We start from the raw sequence: 20,913 nt of genomic DNA, 5'->3' as shown, positions 1-20,913 counted from the left end.
AACTTATAATTAGGACACACACAAGTCTTGCCCAATTCATCTCCCTTTTGGGGGGCTACAACTGCACTCATCATGAGAGTCCCCATTTCTAACCCACAGATAACACCTAACACTGATGTGCATCAGTCCAACCCCAATCCAGCCAAAGAATAAATTTACACAACATCAAATTGGACAGCCTTGGATCCAAAGGTCTCAAACTTCTGAGACCGAAGATGACAATGTAAGTGCAATTACCTGTGCTCTGGAGACTGTGCAGAAATGAATATTCCTCCAGGCTGAACCAAAACTGGAAATCCAGGAACACAGAACATTTTTCTAAAACAGTTTAATTAAAAAATCTGTGACGTTTCTTGAAAAATTGGGGAAACCCAAAGCATATTGTGTGTGTCACCTGTCTTAGTCACAAAGAAACACAATTGTCAAAAAAGATATTTAAGTTTAATACAAATTTTATACAAAGAAAATGTGAAAAAATACTTCCATATGCTAAAAGCAATTATGCTTCACAAATAAGGCCAGCTAGGCTAGTTTTGACACAACTGCAATTAATGAATATTCTGTTCTTGCTTTTTTTTTTTTTTCTTCTAATACTTTTTTTCCTCTAATCTGGGTACTAGCTGGAGACTGTACAAACCGCATTCTTATATAAACAATGGGAGAAATCAACATGACTAAAATGTACAACAGGATGTACTGGAATGATATCATACAATTAATTTTCTCATATACATACATCACCTTTGCTTTGTTCAATGCTTTCGTTTTACACAACATACAAAATGGGACTACAGTCTCAGTGTAACAGACAGCATCTTTAGGGGGTACTTCCTCTCATACTGTACTGCTTCATGCTTACATAAAACCATAAATTCCATCATATAAATAATACATGCTCTGGCCCAGCACCAAAAGTCCTCTGCCCATGTTTCCCAATCCATGTTTTTTTCCACAACTACTTCATGTTCAAAGTCCTTTGGGAGGATTTTTATAAAATAAGAAATGCTGTGAAGCATAGGAACAAACTTTCCTTAATCTTTGATATCAGTAATCAGAAATCCTGCTACAAGCAGCTGCTATTACACTTCCCAAATTTTCTTAGACTGAATGAAATTTTAAATTAATTTCAACCTGTAAACGACATGGATATTTTTCAGTCTGGTCATTGTGAAAAACAGTGTAAATTTTATGGATTTCAGGTCCACATGATTTGCCTAATAGAGTTAAAAGAGATATCCTTCAGCACTTGGTTGTTCAGAGAAATTCCACAAGAGTTTCAAAAGTGCAGAAATTTTTTTCAATCCAAATGCAAAAAATTGTTCCGATTATTTGACGCAGTTTCCGAAGACCAGTTTTCAGCATTAGGTTGTGGTAAGGCTGTTTTAAACCTTCCTTTTCCAACTTCAAACACTCTTTATAAGTTAAAGTCAATACAAATATAAAAAGGAGATGGTACTCTAATGACATCCACAAATTGTACATTATTTACAAAAGAAGCATAGATTTCATATGGATCTTACCTGTCCTCAGCTTTTCTAAGCCAGCACTAATGCTTTACATTAATGTAGTGTAATTAATGCTTTGTACACATACACAAAGCTAAAGTCTGAACCTCTGAGGTTATTCCAAAGAACTGTGTTTTATTTGTCACATTTCTATTAGATTTATTTATTCCAACAATTGTATGAACTTCTTGTTAGCAGTTAGACTCTTCGTACTTGGACTGGCATTGTGGTCTGAACATACTGAACTCCAGTTCTCATTGCCACTGTCCCAGCAGAAGGACTTACCACTACAGGAATGGTCTGTGGATTAAAACCAAGAGAAACAGATTGTTATGTTAAAGGTCACATAAACATGACCACAGAAATAGAGCGTTATTTTCCAGGGGAAATCCAGAACAAGTTCCAATTTTGTGCAAGAACTAATACCTTTATTACCGCAGTATTACCTCATTCCAGGGGAGAGAGTAGTGCATTACTTCCCTATAGCCAAGAGTTTCTGTGTTCTCATCACTGCTATAGAATTACAGGGACAGGAGGTGCTATAGGGGCTGCACACACTGTGTGCTTGCAGAGTGAGGGTTTCAGAGTTACATCCAGTTATGCATTTTCTGCAAACTAATACATGGGAAGAGGAAAAAGGGCTAAGAAAATCCTTTGTCACTTGAAAAAGTTTTGACAAATCAAACTAGAGTACAAAAATACCCTTGTTTATAAGTATATTCTTGTTACACATTACTTAAATTTTTTTCCCCAAAAGGAACTTTTCCCCCATGCATTCAGTCTACACAGAAGAGAACAAAGAACATCCATTTGAACAAAAAATGTACTTAAGTTAAATTCTGCACAAATCAATAGCAAAAACATCAGCATTACTGGGAACTGTCGTACACATCCTGTAAAAATATTAATATAGAATAAACTTTTCACTTCCATCATACAGATCATGATTTATACATCTCAACAAATGGAGTTTCAGGACATCTCTATAGGTGGTAATTCATTCTACAGATGCAGAGACAAAGGCACAAGAATGTTAAACAATCTGGTCAAGGTCACATCACTTGGAAATGTGTAAGAGGATTTATTGAACCTAAAGTCTGTATCTTAACCTTCCTCCAAAAATGTGAGAAAGTCTAGAAATGTCTCTACCATACAAACTGCAAAGTGTGTTCCAATACAATTCCAGTGATGCACAACTGGTGATCAAACGCATCCATTTCAGCTCACAACATCTTGTGGAAGAAACAGGGAGTGAGATCTTGAGGAACCTGAAAGGGATGCACAGATCTTCCCCCAAAGGTAGTGTGACATTCCAGAGAGAACATGGAAGAACAAACACAAGTTCACTGAAGCCCAATGTTTCCCCACACTGATGCAAGAAACCACATGAGTGTCTTAATGATACTCCACAAAGACTATCCCTGCTGAGATGGATTACAGCTCCTTTGTGACTGATTCTGTGCCTTCCAGAAGCCTACTCATTCCATTCCCTGGAATGCAAAGATGATGGGTTCATATTTTTACATTATTTTAACTGCAGAAAGAATAAAAAACAAACATGGGACCAATTTGCTGAATAAATTGAAGAATACTGCCAGTTTGTAATGATTTCAGAAGTGTTTACAAGGTTCAATGGAAGTTGTTCAGAGGAAGAAATTCCTACTTGGACACAAAGTGCAAACTGAATTCTAAAGAAGCCATCATGTAAATCACTGTCAGTACTAGAGGTGGGGAAATTAAGGTTGCCACAGTTGCCTTTTAAGTATACACACTTACACATATGGAAATAATTATGTTTCAGTTCTGAGCACGATGGAATATGGAATGTGCGAGACTCCTTAAATGTGTTAAGATCATTCCCTGAGAGGTAAATTTTCCACCTCTGCCAGTTTTACACATATGTACATTTTGCATACATATTAAACATGCATTAAGGTTTAAAATTATTTAAATTGCACGTGCAGTCATTAGAATACAGAGGTGTCTGTAGCTGTGCAAGACTAATGCAAATGTGTACAAAGTTATAGACATGCACAAATAAAGTTGGAAACCTTTCACACCTTCCAATTTTGCTTTACATAACTCAATACACTTTGTGTCACAGAAAACCCATGAGGGTAACTGCCATTTTTTTTAATATGACACAAAACCACTGTAGGATCTTACAAGCTCGCAGATGTTCACAAAAAAAGCCTGATGTCTTAGATGTCTGCTATTGGATTTTAAAACACATACAAAACCTTGTTGTTAATTGTAGTTCAGTCCAAGCAACTCAGGGCCAATACTGCAAAGGTGCACAGTGGTCTCAGCTGAGACCAAGTGGAATTAAAATGCTGTGAGGAATGTGGGAAGTCAGTCCCCACCAAGAGCTGTGTTTGTGTGGAGTCTGATGGCTGTGAAGCAGTGTTTGTGCATGAGTGTGTATCCACCAACACACACAGGTGTCCTGCAGCTGGGACAGGGAAAGCTGTGCACAGGGAGAGAGAGACAGAGACAGAGAAACTTCTATAGCACATCAGGCCTTACAGTCACAGTGCAGGTAAGGTACACTGTTAAAATACTACACACTGTTATAAATTATCTGGCTTAAGTCAAACTGAAGTTACCTCACACGTGGTCTTCCCTGCTGAACCCACCACAGAGGCAGAACATGGGCCGTGACCAGGGCAGCATCAGCTGAGGAGCTGACTCTGACAGGAGCACTGCAGAGCACAACCAGCTGGCTATTATTGTGCATAAAACACAAAAATCCAACTCACTTCTGTCCCATCTATTGTGACTGACACTAGGGAATTCAGGTGTCCTTGGTTAAGCCTTTGACAGGAAAACCCAGGTCTGATTCCAATGTGATTTCTCATTTCAGAGTGCTAATGTGCAAGACTGTATGGGAGACACACTGCTGACAAATTAATATTCTCTTTTACAGGTACTGAGATGTCACAGGAATATCAAGCATAGCTCAGAAATAATTAAATCTCTTTAGGATACCATAGACAAAACGATATTTAAAAGACATTTAAAATGAACTATATATATTTACACTGATGTTGTGGTCAACTATATACATGAAACAGACCAATGATGCGAAATGGCATCAGCCTGTCCTCAGTGCCTTTGCCAGATGTAATGGTTTCTGAATCCTTGCAATGGTGAATGGAATGAAAAGGTGGAATGTTGCACAGCAAAATAAAGCTTTTTGCACTGCAAGTTGAGACTATACCAGTGAATTCATCTGTTGATACAACAGCAGATGGAGACAACCCCCCAGAGATACTGAGCAATTTTAATGCCAGGAACAGCACTGCTGCAGACTTTATGATGTTGTACTCACAACTGTGGGTTAAGTAGTTGAAATAGAGGTCTGTGGTACCTGGACCAATTTTATAGGCTGGTTGCTTCTCACACCTGTTGCTATCTGCAGAGACAGCACAGGCAATCTCAGTAGAAGCCTCAGCTTTTACATAAATTCCACCTAGTTGTTATATTATTATTATTATTATCGTATTAAATTTATGCTGGATGTTTTCTTTGTGCTAAAAACTTGCATCTTAATGAATTCAAAGGTTACTGCTTTGTTAAAAAAACAAAATTCAAATTATGAACATGATCAATGTATACAGCATGCTGTTTTAGGTAGAACATCTATATAAAAGCAATTCCATATCTGTGTAACTGGAATATTCCCTGGCAGGTTTTAGGTCTCACATTCCCTACTTCCCCAGTAATACAAAACTTGTGCTGCCATAACAATGCATATGAACATTAACTGAGTGAGCCAGAGTGTAACAAACTTCATCAAAACATTTAACTGAAACAGCACATCCTTTTCCCCCTCTTGAAATCTGTTCCCCAAGTTACTCTCTTAGATGACATTTCAAGCCCAGAGATCTAACACCAGACAGTAGCAAAAGTGTCAAGAAATGAACACAGCTCTCTAGATTACTATGCTTCCCAATTCTACAGGACTATCTCAGCGAGACATCATGCTGGAATCACAATACTACAAAATTAGTTTGCTTTTAATATTTTAAAATACAACAAGGCTTCTACTGATGTGGAGGATCATGTGTAAGGGTTTGAAGGATCAGCCCCACCCCCCCACTAAAAGTTTTCATTTAGTAAATCTTGCAAGGGCAGAAAAAAAAAAGATGCCGAAACTGCTAATAGTCAAGCCCTACCTATAAAGCAGAATCTTCTCTATAAACATTTTCTATATATGCAATGTTAAGTCCCTTTTTTTAGAGCATTTGCTCATCCTTGCCTACTGAAAACTATCAGAGTAGATGCTATGGAGGATTTCAAAACCGCTCCGTTAACCGTAGATCCGGGTGAAGTGTTGTATCAGTGTTATGGAACATTGTGGTACCCTAATGGCAGTCTGTGGTGAGAAAGTAAGTTGGTTTGAATGCAGGTCTTGAGCTTGGCCTCTGAACCCCCAGGCAAGAAGGGCTTGGAAGTGCTGCAGTCAGTATTGCTTATCAGAAGGCAACTTGTATCGAAAGATCCACACCAGAAGCTACACTGATGGGTCCTGGAGAGAGAGAGAGAAAGAAGTCCAGTCCCCCTTGGCTGGAAGGATGAGTCAAGCCAACACAAGGTTTTATTGGGAATAAGTGAAGGGGAAAGGGTGTTCCCAGCAGACAGAAGGAGGTTTTTTTACAAGATGAAGAACAAAAACCACAACTCTCTATCACTCCCCAAAACACACTCTTTGAAATATGCAATTGGTTATAAATGCCTGGCTTATCCAGGGAAGCCTTTAGGGGTAGGTTTCAGAGAGATCTTACACATTGTTTTTATTTGAAGTGATGATACTCACTGTAACACTCTCTTTGCTTTTATCAGCTGAACCTTCCTTTTCCTTAGGGGTGCTGGCTGTTTCTGTGGGTGTAGACTGCACACTTGAACTGGGCTGGGATGATTTATTTAGTGTTTCTGTGCTAATTTCAGTATCTGTTTCTTGCTGTGTAGCAGTAGCTAAAATAAAGAAGAGAACGAGGTCAGTACTCACGGGAGCCAGTCCACAGTCCCTCCTCACAGACACATCTAATCATGAAAAACAGAGTCACTGTGGATCCACACACCCACCCAAACCCCCTCAGCTATGAAGAGGCACTATTACCTGACTGTGTGCAAGATTTCATATGCTCAGGCCAGTGAGCTTGTTGGCAGGGGTAGTCACAGTAGCTGGTATTCCAACAGCAGTAAAAGATGGCCTCTTTCTTGCAGTTGGCACACCATTGCTTCTTCTTGGTTTCATCCACTGCTTGCTGCTTTTCCAGTTCTAGCTGCTTCTTCACCTCAGCAATCAAACGATCTCTTTCCTGTTCCAGGCTCTGACGCATTTCAGCCATTGTCAGTTCTACTCAAAATCCAGACAAAGATGGGTTTGCATCTTCCACCCCTCAGCAGCAAGGTGCAAAACAGTAATATTCATGAGTTTAAAGACAACATGAAATTACAACTAACACTCAAGGCATTCCCCAACTCTGGGCATCTGTTTCATACCTGCTCAGCAAATGCAAGTCTTCCATCTTCTTTTCTTATTCTGGCACCATGATTTTTACCCATTACCTTTCATTTGTTTTAACACTTTAGATCTGAATGTCCCACAAAGCACCAGAATCCAGCATAAACACAAAAAGGACTTAGGCAAAAAGGACTGCTGCTAACATACTTTATCTTTACAAGCCCAAACTTCTGTTCTGCTCCAATACCCAGAGAATACAGAGAATTCAATTTCTTCTCGCATTTTTTCATTGTATCTTGGTGTCTTTACAAAGAAAACTGTGCAAGTTGCAAAAGGGACAATGTGCAGCATCATGTGAGAAAGGTAACACACACTACAGGCATTTCCACTTTCTGTGTAGGACCAAACCTGGCACACTGTTTTGGACTGTCATTTTCATACCTAGATTATGTTTCATTTCTGAGAGTTCCTGTTGATGTAACCACTGAAGTTTTTCTATCTCAATCCTCAAGCGCCGAATCTAAATGCAAAAAAGTTATTAAAATAAACTAGCAAAAATTTAATAGTAATAATAAACAGTCCATGGTTCATATAATACATAATTATTATATAAAAAACCATGCCCAAAGCAATGAGCCGCCATTTTCATCAACACCCTTTCATATTAACATGAGAGCAGGACAAAAGTAAACCCCAAACCAAAGTGTGAAGTATTCTAAATATTTCTTTGCTAGATTTGCTCAACATAAAGAGCACAGAACTCTTTTAAGACAAAAAACACCTATTAAACTTGTTCTTGATTCCTCTGAAACTGTCAAGTCTCAAATTTCTGACTGGAATCAAAACCCTATTCCTCAGTGCTGTTTGCATTTATTAGTGTGACATTTCATTTCTTTCATTTTATTTTTAGCTAGATGAGGCTTAGAAAAGCAAGTTTTTCTATTCACAGTGGATTGGGAATACAAATATCACTGCTCAAAACTTTGACTTCCTTATTTTGGTTAAAACAAGTACACAGATCATCACACTTTTATTTGTTCCCATTCATACTTAGTTTGAACTACTAATCTGCTTTTTCAAGTTTAAAAAAAACAACCCTTAAAGATACTAAGTGCTACCCTTAGGGAAAATTAAAAACAATGTATAGCATTTCATTAAAAATGCAAAAAGTACAAAGTATTTTAAACAAGTATTAAAAACTATGGTCATAACCACATAAGTGGAATAAGCTACTGCCCTCCACAGTTTACAAAAGTTATATTTTGAAAAAAAGCTACTTCATTTCTGATTTTAAACAAGGTGACAAATTCTTGAAAGAACATTCAAAGACCTGGGTTTGATGGCTTAATGCTTATCTTACAGAGCCCAGGTGGTATTTTTTCAGCATTTTTTCCACCACTCTAATCATTACCTCTAAGACAGCAAAGGATCTGTTGACAGTCTCTCTATACACTCATCTGCATTTTTCAAACTTAAAATACAAGTTGGGGGTATTTTTAAATCTTGCGCTAACCTCAGCTATTGTGCTTCCAGTAGTATTTTTTGAAAGATCATTATATATTTCAGTCATGGTTCCTTTGATGGCATCCATCATCTGAAAGACAAAAGAAAAAAATTATTTCTTTGATATATATTTTTAATAGATTCTCACTTCCATTTTCTTTCAAACACTCTACTGGGAACCTATATTGCTACCCTTTTCTCTCTCTCTCTCTCTAAACAGATATAATTTACCAGGTTCTAGTTATTTAGAAGGTAGAGTACAACAATTTTGATCAGGACTCCAATTTTGAAGAATCCCAAACAAGTGAACTGCTTGACTTACTTTTCTAAGAAATTGCTATTGCTATAATTTATGAGCAAAAAGTATATAGCCATGAATTTGGAGAAAAAATTCGATGGAAAAATATATAGCATTCATTGATTTTTTTAATTTAAAGATGTAAAAGAGTATGGAAAGCTCATGTCCCATCCCTCACTGTGACTGTGATGAGACCAGTACTGTAACACCCCTTCTCTTTAACAACTTAACATCTGTTTTAATGCATAAACACACATTTATGACAAGCTACCACCTGATGAAACTACAGAGTGATTTTTAAGTCAACTTTGTTAAAACCTTACTCCAGAACTTACTTTGCTGGTATATTTAGCAATATCTGCAGCCACATCAGCAGAAGCTGTTGCAATTGGCAAGTCTGTGTTAAGTGAGGAAGAAAGTGTGCTTGCAGATCCAGAGCTGGTAACCATAGAAATAGGCTGGGTACTTGTGACCAAAGTTATAGTGGATGTGGAGGTGCTCTGGGTGATCTCCTTTTGCTGCACAGCTAAGAAAAGAGAACATAGAGTGGATCAATCACACAAGGAATTATGAAAACAAAAGGCAAACTTCTACCTTCAGTATCTAACAATGGTCTGCATCTAACCACTTCAGATTTGCTTTATTTATAAAATGCTGCTATCTAATGATTAATGGTACAGTGCCCAACCACTGAACTTGTACATAGTCGTAAGGCTTAATGATAAGGAAGCAAATATAACTTTGAAACATAACCATTTTAGACTGGTCAGTGCAGAATTCTCCCTCAGTTCTGATTTATCTGATGGAGTATTTTAAAAATGGTATTTTTTAAAAGACAAAACTTTTCAAACTATTTTTACTGATTCATATTATAAAAGATATTTCCAATATCCTCAGTCATAGAACTACTGAAATAAACCATTTATTCATCTTTATGTGCCATATTTTTCTTTATGCCAATTCAGTATATAAAATTTTTATAGTTTGTAAGATTGATAGATTTTATAGTTTTCACTTGATAGATTTCTAGATTATTATATTTAAGATGGAACATTGCTGTGACATGCTCAATAGTAAACAATATTGAGAAAACAAACTCATGGGCTAAACACGAAGTTCAGCCCGTACTATTAGGATGTGTATTAAAGTGTGATTCTGTCAAAGGTTTCACATTTGTTTCTCCTCTGTGAATATTTCTGTATCAAATTTGTGCAGTCTACAATCAAAAGACACCACTTCCTCAGCACTGCTTAAATGACAGACACAAAAGCAGTTTGGGACCAGAGAAATGAGCCTCTGTAAATGTCTGTATGTGAACCATCAGCTAAACCTCTCCCCTCTACAAAATCCCCACCATGCCAGCTGTGTCAGCAGAGTGGAGACTGTCTCCTCATCAGGCACAGCAGTAAACATTTCACTTTATCAACTTGAAATGACAAATGAAGCTGATTTACATAAAGTTGCTGGTAAGTGAAGTGAAGCAACAGCAGCACAGGTTTGTATTACTGTGTGCCTGCTATTGGTGAAAGCTCCAGCAAAGGGATGGTGAAAAAACAGCCGCGAAAACATTCTGAAATGCCAGGGCTGTTTGTTCAGTAAACTAGCATCGAAGTCTTGTTAAACAACAGAGATTTCAAAGACAAATCCTGGAGCCTGGGTAATTTCATTGTTGTCAAATTATACTCTGAAAAACCCTTCAGATCAGCTTCTAGTTAGATAAAACTGGAAGCAATTTGCAGATACAGAGGTGACACTGGTAAACATGCAAGTGGAATAGTTAACTGTTTTAGCATATAATCCAGAAAATAATTCAGTTCATCTTTCCAAATATGTTATGACTAAGAAAAGCAAAAATATTTATCCAGACACACACCATTTTTTTGTCATTAAAATAAGGAGACATGACTCTAAATACACACCAGAAAGAGCAGGTATAGTGAGCAACTTGTATGCAAAAGGCACTTATCAGAGTAGAACCAGACTTTGAGATTTTGTTTACACAGAAAAATTCTTGGCTGGGCACCCCTGGAGCACTGAGATCACTATTGGGGAATTATGGCACCACAGGTACATTGGGTTAGAAAAGTGTATACCTTTAACTGCTTGTCTTGTCTGGTATCTTGTCCCTTGAGAGGACTGAGGCTGCTGTGACTGAGACTGCTGGCTCTGCTGCTGCTGCTGTCTCTGTACCTTCTGCATGTGCCATTTCTGAGAAGATGTCTGGAATTTATTTGAAGAATTCCACACTACCCGCTGCACAGCAGGGGCAGTTTCCTTGGGCAGCAGAGGCCTCTGCTTTTTCACTGGGCTTCCTGTGGCAGCAGAGGGAGCACTGACAGTAGAAGCAGCACTGGTGGTTGCTGTCACACCAGCTGGGGGGGTCTGGGATGCAGAGCGGGTGAGTACTGGAGTTTCTGGTAGAGGCTGGGTGCTTGCACTGGAGGGAGGTGGAGTTTTACCTACAACTAAACACACATCAAATGTTATGCCAGCTTTTCACCAACACATCTGATTCACAGTTTTCCATCTAGTTTTTGGAAGTGCCATATATACCTTCCAGTCTGCTTTGGATTATTCTTCTCAAAAGTAGTCAATATTCTACAAGTAAAGTCATTTCAGTCTAGTTGAAAGTGGTGGCAATTCAGATGAATCAGTAACTAAGCAAAGCAAAAAGTACAAAACCGAGAAAAAGCAGCTTGACCTCATTCAGAAGATACGTGAGAGGTTACCCACTTGTTAGGATGTTTCTGCCTTACCACTTGCACCTGTCATCCCAATCTCTTTCAGCAGAAAAAAAAACATTCTAAAGGATTTATGTTTGAACAGTAACTGAAGAACAGCAGACTAAAAACTTTCTAAACGGCAAACTGACATTGACAATCACATGCAGATGACACGAAGTTGGGCAGCAGTGCTGATCTGCTTGAGGGCAGGAAGGCTCTGCAAAGATCTTGACAGATTGAATCAATGGGCTGGGACAACTTAATCAGTTTCAATAGGGCCAAGTGCTGGGTCCTGCCCCTTGGGTCACAACAACCCCCAGCAGCACTACAGGGGCAGAGGGGCCTGAAAGCTGCTCAGCAGAAATGGACATGGGGGTGCTGGAGATGAGCCAGCAGTGTCCCCAGGTGACCAAGAAGGTCACTGATTGTCCCACAATACTTGGCACTGGTAAGGCCACACCTCAAGTGCTATGTTCAGTTTTGAATTCTTCAGAAAGGACAGCAAAGTGCTGAAGCAAGTCCAAAGAGGGGCAAGGGAGATGGGGAAGGGTCTAGAAAACATGTCTTCTTAGGAGCATCTGGATGTGGCACTTGATGGTTTAGGGGTGACTGTGGTGGTGCTGGGTGGATGAATGGACTAAATGATCTTGAAGGTTTCTTCCAACCTTGATGATTCTGTAAAATATACAGTGCATTTAAGATATCTATATTTATTGGAAAATCATCCAGGATTTATACCTGACTGTTCCACACACATCAGTTGAGGAACTGGATGATTCTTTCAAAGGTGCAGCCAGGAAAAACCTGTCTGAAAGAGCAGGCTGCTGCACTGACAGGGTTCTTGAAAGTGACAAAGACCTTCAGATGTCCACGCATCGTATCTCTTTTCTGGACCAAGGCATTTTGGTATCTTGTTGACAAAGGTAAAGGAAGAGCCTTGGAACCATGGACAGGACACAAATTATGCCTCTAATACACTATATATACACATGAATATTTAAATTAACTTTTAATTTCACACAGAATATGTATTATTTCTTTGTCTCCATATCAAAGTAAAATTTTAGGATTACTTACTATTTCAAGCATCAGTGGTTTAGGCCACTAGTAATACGTGGATCAGTGGTTCTGAAATTCATAAAGCTGCCTTGCTTAAAAAATTATCAAACAAAACAAAAATACCCCAAACTTACAATTTTCTTTTTATTTAATAAGCCTGTTTCTTGACTACTTCATAGTAACATTTATGCATTAAATCCTGTTTTAAGATTCCAAATTCAGGAGCACTAGGTGGTCTTCTACAGTATGCTGAGTTAATGGACTAAAAATACTATTTTATATAAAGTGATTGAGCCAACATGCTATAAAATATTAACAAGAGGATAAAAGTTATATGAAGAGAAAAATATTTTTCAATCTAACCATTTAAACTGGTTTTCAACTTTCTGTTCTCAACAGACTAGCAGCCAAAACAAGCTTAGCAAAAGCACATTACTCATTAATTGAGATTGCTTTCCTCTTTTAGCAACACAGAAACAAGGTACCATATCTCAGAGACAACAAGTGATTTAGTTGTTCTTTGGATTAATACTGAGAGCATTCAATTTGAATGGGTTCTTCTGCAATTTCTATGTTAAGTTGCAATTTCTTCTATACATGAATTTTGAGAGGCCAGTGGAAATGTAAAGACTCAACTGAAAGTGGTGACAATTGCAAAATAAAGTCTGCATTTGTCACAGAGCAAATATCAAGGATATTCATAGCTCTACTCTGCCAAAAGGAAACAGTGAAACAAATTTTGTTTAAATCAGAAAGTGCAATGGGCACTGAAAACTTGTTTCATGGTCACAAAGAATGAACAATCACTCCTAAAAGTTGTTTTCATACAGGCATTTTTATCTTAATGCAAAAATAAAGGTAACAGTTCTGTCTTTGGTAGCAGCCCTACAGAACAGAAGGAGAAACAAAGGAAGGAAAAATTTCATCCTACCATCTTGTTTAGGAGAAGGTTCTTTAGATTCTTTCTTGTTTTTCCTTCCTTCACGAGCACAATGATCATCTCCTAGATCGATGACAAGTTCGCTCTCAGAATCAGAGTCCAGTCCTAAATGCACAGTTGGAGAGTCTGTTTCATCTTTACCTTTCAGCTTTTCTTTTGCAGGATGCTGTAAACTCTTTCCCTTTTCAGAAAATTCTTTTTCAGTGTCTGAAACCGCCTTTTCCTTGACCGGTTCTTCTGTTTTCTCTACTTCTGGACTTGTGCTTTTAAGTTCTTCCTTGTCTTCGTTCTGTGCTGAAGGTTTAGGCTTTTTTTTCAAGCTCAATGATTCTTTGTCACTTCTTGTACCTTCCTTGTCCTCACCATCCTCTTGATCATTCTTTGATTTCTGATCCTCATCACTATATTCGCTGTCACTGGTGTCGGATTTTTCAGAATCTTCAGAGTCACTGTGTTCTACTGCAGTATAAACAGCTTCAGATATTTCATTTATTCCTAATTGTGGGAAGGAAAGTACATTCCATGCTGACATCCGACTGACTGACATTAGCAAGAAAATACTCTATATACTGGAACAAAGTGTACACACACCATTACTTTAACTGTCAGTCCTTAAGCTACAAAGCCCAGTGCCCTTTCCCAGCACAATAATGCATAAGAATGAACTTCTACATACTGCAATTAATATTTTTGTTTCATTCAATGGCCCTCCTTTCACTGCTTTTTTCCACTATCTGCAAGGTTTTTGTTCAACTCAGTAACCCAATGGTGGCAAATACAAGGATGAATTATTTCTATCCACAAGAAACCACCTTAAAAATCAGCAACACTGTTCACCTAATTAGTTACTTACATTCATTCTGATTTGTGCAACTGACACAATTTAGGCAAAATTCTCAAATTCTTCAACTTGCAAAGCATATAAGACTATAATCCTCTCATACTATCTACATCAGACTGGTAGAAAAACAGATTAAAAGATGAAAGCTTTTTGACAAGAATTTGAAGCATCAGGTCTCATTGTGTTTTAAAGTAAACTAGCTCACTAAACTTGCCTCAAAGTGTTGAAATATCCTCTACTTGTGTTTTAAAATGCAAAATATTTATGGTTTTATTACTCCAATTTAAATGTATCCTTCAGATGTCCACTGTGTTCTTGAGGGACACTCACCAAGTTGTGCTTTACAGCTCTCTATGGTCTTGTCCAGATTAAGCTGGAACCGGCTGCGGATCTGCCGTTTTGGAGAGATGAGCTGCACTGGGGTGCTCTGCTGCTGCACCGACTCACTCAGCTCCTTCAGATCCATCTCAGCTTTGCTGCGATCTGGAAAAAGAAACAGAAACTATGAAAAACATTTTACAAAAAGAACCGAGATCACTATCCAGATAAAACTAGTTTCACCAAAGAGCCGTGCAGACATGCTGAAACATATGGCACTTTCTTCACAGTTATGGGCAAAATAACAACTCTAAAATTATGTTATTACAAAAAATGAGGTCTTCCTCTCTTCACACACAAAACAAGTGCATCAATTATGGTGACATTTTCTCCATCAGTGTGAATTTATCAAGAAATCCCCATTCAGGTTTGTAAAGCTGTCTGACAGCACCTCTACTAAACTACTGTTGTTATATACTCCTGGAAGTACTACATTCACAGAGAAAATGAAAAATAAAGTCTTTATAGTCATCATTTAAAATCCAAAAGTTAGGTCATGAGAGTACATATAAAAATGTGGATTGTTTCACTGGATAGATTAGTAAGTTCAAGACTGAGTAATACATGTTTCAGTTATGTCAGCAAAATCTTGAGTTTTCATCTACATGTGTAGAATTTTCACTTTGAAATGCACACATCTGTCTGTAAAGAGTACAGACTACAGTGCTAAGGCTAAAATTGTCTTAGCAACTAAGGTTTATATTTTTGCTTCAATTTTCCCATTTCAGAGATGTATTTCTGTAGCATAAGTCCTATCCTTTATCTTTTGCCAGGAATGCTGACACTCCATCAGTGCTCAGGGCACTGAATCAGTTGGAGTTAGCTGAGGGAAGAGGAAGGACCCATGAAGAAGGGGAAAAAAATGAAGAGAAGAATTATGTTTGATCAGTTTAGCTCCTTCAATTGGCTCATCAAAAGAGCCAATACCATATGCTGAGAAAGACCAAAAAGGTTTTGGAGAAGGCAAAAGATAACACTGGCACAATGTGCATTTGTGCTTTATTTTCAAATTTCATTTCAGAGCAGTTAAATATGACAGTGTTGCCTTATTTTACTTAATATATATTTATATAAATAATTACAGGGTAGTTTCTGTTGATGTACAACTCAGAGAAAAGTGAAATAAATATAAAGGGCTAAACCAACAATTCCTCTGATCAAACATCCTTTGTAAGTTTGCATTTCATACCAAGGTACATTCTTATTGTTTTCTGCCTCTGTTATCCAAGGGCAGGTCCTATCCTATCAGAAACATGGGTTTTTTTTCCGAAAATTCCTGTATATCTTGCTCATTCACACCTCATTTTTCAAATTAGCAAGTCTGCCAGTAACAACAGGTGGCTCTTTTCTATTATTTTTCCTTTCTTTTTGCTGAACTTTGGAGATCATAAAGTCCTCCTAGCACTCTGCTCAAGATACAAAGTGGCTTTGTTTTCTGGACTCTCACTTTTATTTTTGCTGAGAGAAACCCTGTTCACATCAGGTATGACAATGAGACACATTAAGTTATATTGGAAAAAGTCTAACATTCACAGAAGAATCCATTTGGCACATCTGACACTGTTAAATGAAGAATAGTTGTCATTTTCATTCCCAGCACCAAGGAGTATATTTAGCAAAGGAAATTCCCCTGAAACTGAAAAAAAAACCCTAATATTCTACTTGAAAACATACAAGTACTTCATTCGTGGTATTGCTCATGGATCATAGCATTGGTTTTTCCAATCTATGCTATTTATTCAGTGTTTTATGCTCCAGCTGATATGTTCCACCCGTGGCTCAAACAACTGCAGCACTATGTATTTCTTGATGTTTTCCCAAATGGATTGTCACCTCACAAGAGGTGACAAACAGCGGCAGTGTAGTAGAATGTCTACATGTATAGGCTGACTCACTGAAAAGTAGATTTGTGAGCTTGTATCCAGAATCAGAATATCTGTAAGGCACTGAAGACAGAATTCATTATTGGAACTCAAGTCTTCCTGAAATACCTGGTTAACACCAAGAGAAAAAAAAATCCTGGTTCTTTGTGTAACATCACGTGTAGGTAAAAAGTAGCCAGAATTGAATCAGAACGCTCACAGGAACAAAGCATGACTGAGGAAACTGACTTGCATCTGTTTGTCTTACAGAACTATTTTACCAACTTAGTACTTACCTACTTCATCTTTCAAAATTCTACAATCCCAAAATTTACTTCTAGGGAATTTCAAGACTTCAAGAATTCTGCTAATTCCTTTCATCCCTCTATCTCCCTAGAGAGGGATGGTCAGTGAGGAGGTGATGTGAAGGCAGCAAGAGAGAAGCCCTAGTAAATCCTAAATCTTAAAGATCGCAAGACAACCTTGCCAGCAATTCACTTGAGTGAGATTGGGTGGTAAAGAGCAGCAATGTTCATGTAATTACAACCTTTAGAAACTTACCTATTGTTTAGAAACATTTATTTGTACAGTTCAGCTAAGAAACAAAACTATCCTTTAACTACTTCCTTTTATCATCAAGAAACAGTAACAGAAACTTTCTTTTATAAAATTAAAAAACCCAGTAAATTTGATGAAACAATAATTACACATATGCCCCACTTACAGAACTTTCTTCATTTAATGCCATATATAAGTACATTTGTACATTTTATGCTGCACTGACACCACCATAATTTGTTTAGCTGTAAGAATATTAGGTTTTCGAACATCAAGACTAACCAAGGTTAAGATTCAGAATGCTTCCTGGAGTGGAAGTTCTCTCTTGCTTAGAAGAAATTGGTGTTGATGCTTGAGGAGAGAAAGGTTTGGGGCTGCCCGACAAGCTCCCTGCTTGACCTGTTCTTGTTGGTGCTGGAGAAGCTGAAAAAGTACAGAATTAATAAAGACAGATTTAAAACTAGAACATCTAATAATGACAATTATAATGGGTTTTGTATTTACTTCCACTCTCCACTCACTTTGACAGCTACAACTATTTTCTGCTATTTAAACTGAAGGGGTTTAGTCACTTTTCAAGATTATTTGTTCCTTCTCAATGGAACAAAGAAAGAACTGGTATTTCTTATCTGTGATATTAAAAGTTAAATTCATCTTTTTTTTTTTTTTTAATTTCTTCATAAACCAAGTCATAATACAGCCTGTCTTTAAAAAGTACATGGAATAAAACTAGTCCATTGCCAAAGTCCTGTGCCTCCTTTTTTTACCTGTATTTTTCTCAATAAAGTCCATGGATTCTTCACTGGCACTAAAATGACTGGAAGTTGCTTTTTTCTCTGCATCCTGTTCAACATCAGATCCAGTGTGAACTGATGAGTTTGTACTCATTGGTGACCGTGGCATATCTGTCAGTGAAATCCTGCGCCCTGTGCTACTGCTCAGCATGGACTTGCTCATCAGAATCTTGGGCGACGCTGTCATATCAAAATTCAGTTTGATTTTCTCTTGTTTGTCTGTCTTTGCAGTTCCAGCAGCTGGGTTTGCAGGGTCTAACAACATTTGGTATTGATTGTTGGGAGTATATGGTGTCCGGAAAGGTGCATAATTAAATACTCCAAATTTTCTACGAATGTTATCAACATAAACCTCCATTTCTTGCATTGCACTGTTGAAGATGCTTTTAGTCTTTTTCACAGAAAAAGGAATTTCTTTAGACATGAGGTAGCAATTATTTATTGGAACCCAGGCCCTATATATAAAATAGAGAAATGAAAGATAATATAACTACATGTGACACTTTGAATTGACATTGCCAATTTTTGTGCATGTGCAAATTTATTTCAGCCTAATCATGAAGATATGCAAACCTCAGATCATTTCAAAGAAACCTCACAACATTCTTTTAATATTCCAGTGCTTAGCTCTGGTAAATAAGCAAATTGCATGCCTTGGATTATCACTAGCTTATTTTACTTTACCCAGTAGCACATAAAACATGAATTCACTCTCATTGCATATGACAAAACATTCCTAATTGGAATAATCTATGTAACTGCAAGACAACCATTGCTGAACAGTCTATCAATCTGTCACAGTACAAAAATGTGAAAAGCAGGTAAGGAAAAGAATACTTCACAAGCACCTTCTTAGAAACATTTTCTACCCCGTGTGAGGTCAGCCAAACTCCTCAATGCGAGGAAAATCAAGTATTGGACAGATTTTATTTACCATTAAATGAAGCAGACCCTGAAACTGCCTCCCAAGATCCTAAGATACAAGGAAATTTGACTTCATTATTTCATGGCCCTATGTAGTCAGTTTTTTCAAAGAACACGTTTTTATAGATTTTTATTTCCAATTCATGACAAATCAACTTGTATTCATCATGCCTGTCTCCATCTAAGCAAATGATTCACAGGTACAGAAAACTTAACTCCCTTCAGAGTAAAACTGGCATTTTCAACACAGGTTATCCTTCTGTGTTTTTCAAACCTACAGTTGCGTATTTATTCCCATACTATTTAGACAACATAAATGACTTAAATGGTTTTCCCACCTTTAAGAACTACATTTCTCCCCAGCACAACATCAGACACAGGAATTAAGTTGCACACTCACCAGATTACGTATATGATCATCTTACAAACACAGCTCCATTCTACAGACATCATATAAGGAACTAAAACTGTATTTGCTACAGTATTACATAGTTTGTTAAGGTCAAGGTTCCAAAAACTTGTAAGCACACAAAACTACAACATGAATTCTTTAAGTACAGCCAAAGGCATCCTTTGGTTCAACTCCCACCTGTCATGTTGGCCGAAGAAACGGGCATCGACTTGCCCATCTTTATCCCTCAGTGCTTTAGCAGGCCAGAATGGAAAGCCTTTGAGTTTAGCCCAGACCAAAGGGTGGGGATTGCTCTAGAGGAAGATGCAAAATACACAGTAAGAAAATGTAAGCAGTACTACCTTCAAATCTGGTAATAAACACAGGGGTTTTCTAACTGTATGTATTACTTAGATTCAGTAAAGATCTGGCATGGACAAGGCACTTGCCAAATACAGGATTTGATTTTACCATAAGCGTAATAAATCCTGAGAGGAAAAAAAGATAGAATTGTATTAAAAAACTCCCAAAACATAAAACCTTATATATTTCAATTATACTTATCATAATTGCACTTCTTTATTCATTTATTTTTCATCAGTCCCCTCCAAGTATGTAGCATTTACATAAGTTAGGCTACAGTTAATATTTGAAATGCTCTAACTTTCACTTAGGCTTGTGTCTTGGCAGATCACGAGACACTAAAAGGTCCTTGACTTAGGGTAAGCAGTACTTAGCAAGAACCAAACATCAGTGTGTCATCAACATTATTCTCACACTGAACCAAAAACACAGCACTGTACCAGCTACTAAGAGGAAAATTAATTCTTATCCCAGCCAAAACCAGGACAGCCCAAGACAGAACTTGATGGATTATACACTTCTACTTAAGAATCTTAAGGAGTCTTCCCAAGCTTAGAGCAGTATTAAACAGGAAAGAGACAACCTATCAACAGGTCACAAAAGAAGAATCAAGTCTAAATTGATGCACATCAGCAGAAAGAGACATTCACATTTCAGAAATCCTCCCTGAGTGCTAGTATCACATGTAAGCACAGATGGCACAAGGCAGTTATATTTGAGGACAGGGAACTTGTGAACTGGTTGCTGACACTCTTTACAATTATTTATGACTGAACCAATTTTTTGTGAAAATCTGCAATCTTAGAGCTAAGTATCTTGAGATAGTCTGACTCCATAAAGAAGATGCCTCAGCCCAAGCTACTTGGTAAACTGCAGCAGCTTTCCTTGACTCAATAACCACCACAGGTTTAAAACAAATAGGGGATAACAGGCAAATGAGATAATGTAGTAGCTAGACTACCATAATTCTTAACTTACACAAGGCTCACAAAACCAATTTTCTCGTTTTTGGCAAGCAGCTAAATAACATTCCGGACATACTTCAATTTCATTCATCTGAAAAGTAAAAGGAACATTATTGGAGAGATTAAACAGTCCAAAGCGTGATCATTTGCATTTATTCAGAGGAAAATCACATTGTTACAGTAAAAGAACCACCAAAAAGCACATCTGTGCATCAGAAGATGTTGATCTCTCTTTCCAACTCCAAATATTCATTAACAAGACAGATGCCTTTCAGCAGAATCCATATATCCACTTTATTGTCTTCCCTCCTCTCCCCACAGATCTTAATTATAACTAGG

At 37.6% G+C, this 20,913-nt stretch overlaps 1 protein-coding gene across 3 annotated transcripts in view; it reads right to left on the bottom strand.

Annotated features, from left to right (window-relative positions):
• Window positions 1-419: 419 nt before the first annotated feature.
• Window positions 420-20,913, bottom strand: part of ZMYND8 (zinc finger MYND-type containing 8) — a 49,509-nt gene continuing 29,015 nt past the window's right edge. The window contains exons 9-21 of one of the 3 annotated variants that reach the window (XM_085079285.1): window positions 20,588-20,665; window positions 19,445-19,560; window positions 17,905-18,386; window positions 17,420-17,560; window positions 14,670-14,822; window positions 13,490-13,993; window positions 10,870-11,241; window positions 9,112-9,302; window positions 8,489-8,569; window positions 7,417-7,495; window positions 6,628-6,867; window positions 6,325-6,482; window positions 420-4,920 (exon numbers count right to left, since the gene is read on the bottom strand). In XM_085079285.1, the coding sequence (XP_084935411.1) occupies window positions 4,846-4,920; window positions 6,325-6,482; window positions 6,628-6,867; window positions 7,417-7,495; window positions 8,489-8,569; window positions 9,112-9,302; window positions 10,870-11,241; window positions 13,490-13,993; window positions 14,670-14,822; window positions 17,420-17,560; window positions 17,905-18,386; window positions 19,445-19,560; window positions 20,588-20,665 (2,670 nt within the window). In that variant the 3' untranslated portion in view covers window positions 420-4,845. Of the gene's footprint in view, window positions 6,037-6,324; window positions 6,483-6,627; window positions 6,868-7,416; window positions 7,496-8,488; window positions 8,570-9,111; window positions 9,303-10,869; window positions 11,242-13,489; window positions 13,994-14,669; window positions 14,823-17,419; window positions 17,561-17,904; window positions 18,387-19,444; window positions 19,561-20,587; window positions 20,666-20,913 lie in introns of all 3 variants that reach the window. The other 2 variants (XM_085079286.1, XM_085079284.1) reach the window with 2 other exon arrangements.

Source organism: Lichenostomus cassidix, chromosome 20 (genome assembly GCF_008360975.1).
Source record: "Lichenostomus cassidix isolate B80296 chromosome 20, HeHo_3.0, whole genome shotgun sequence".
Lineage (NCBI taxonomy): Eukaryota > Metazoa > Chordata > Aves > Passeriformes > Meliphagidae > Lichenostomus > Lichenostomus cassidix.
Note: the sequence above shows the minus strand (reverse complement) of the source record. Positions and strands in the feature narration are given on the sequence as shown.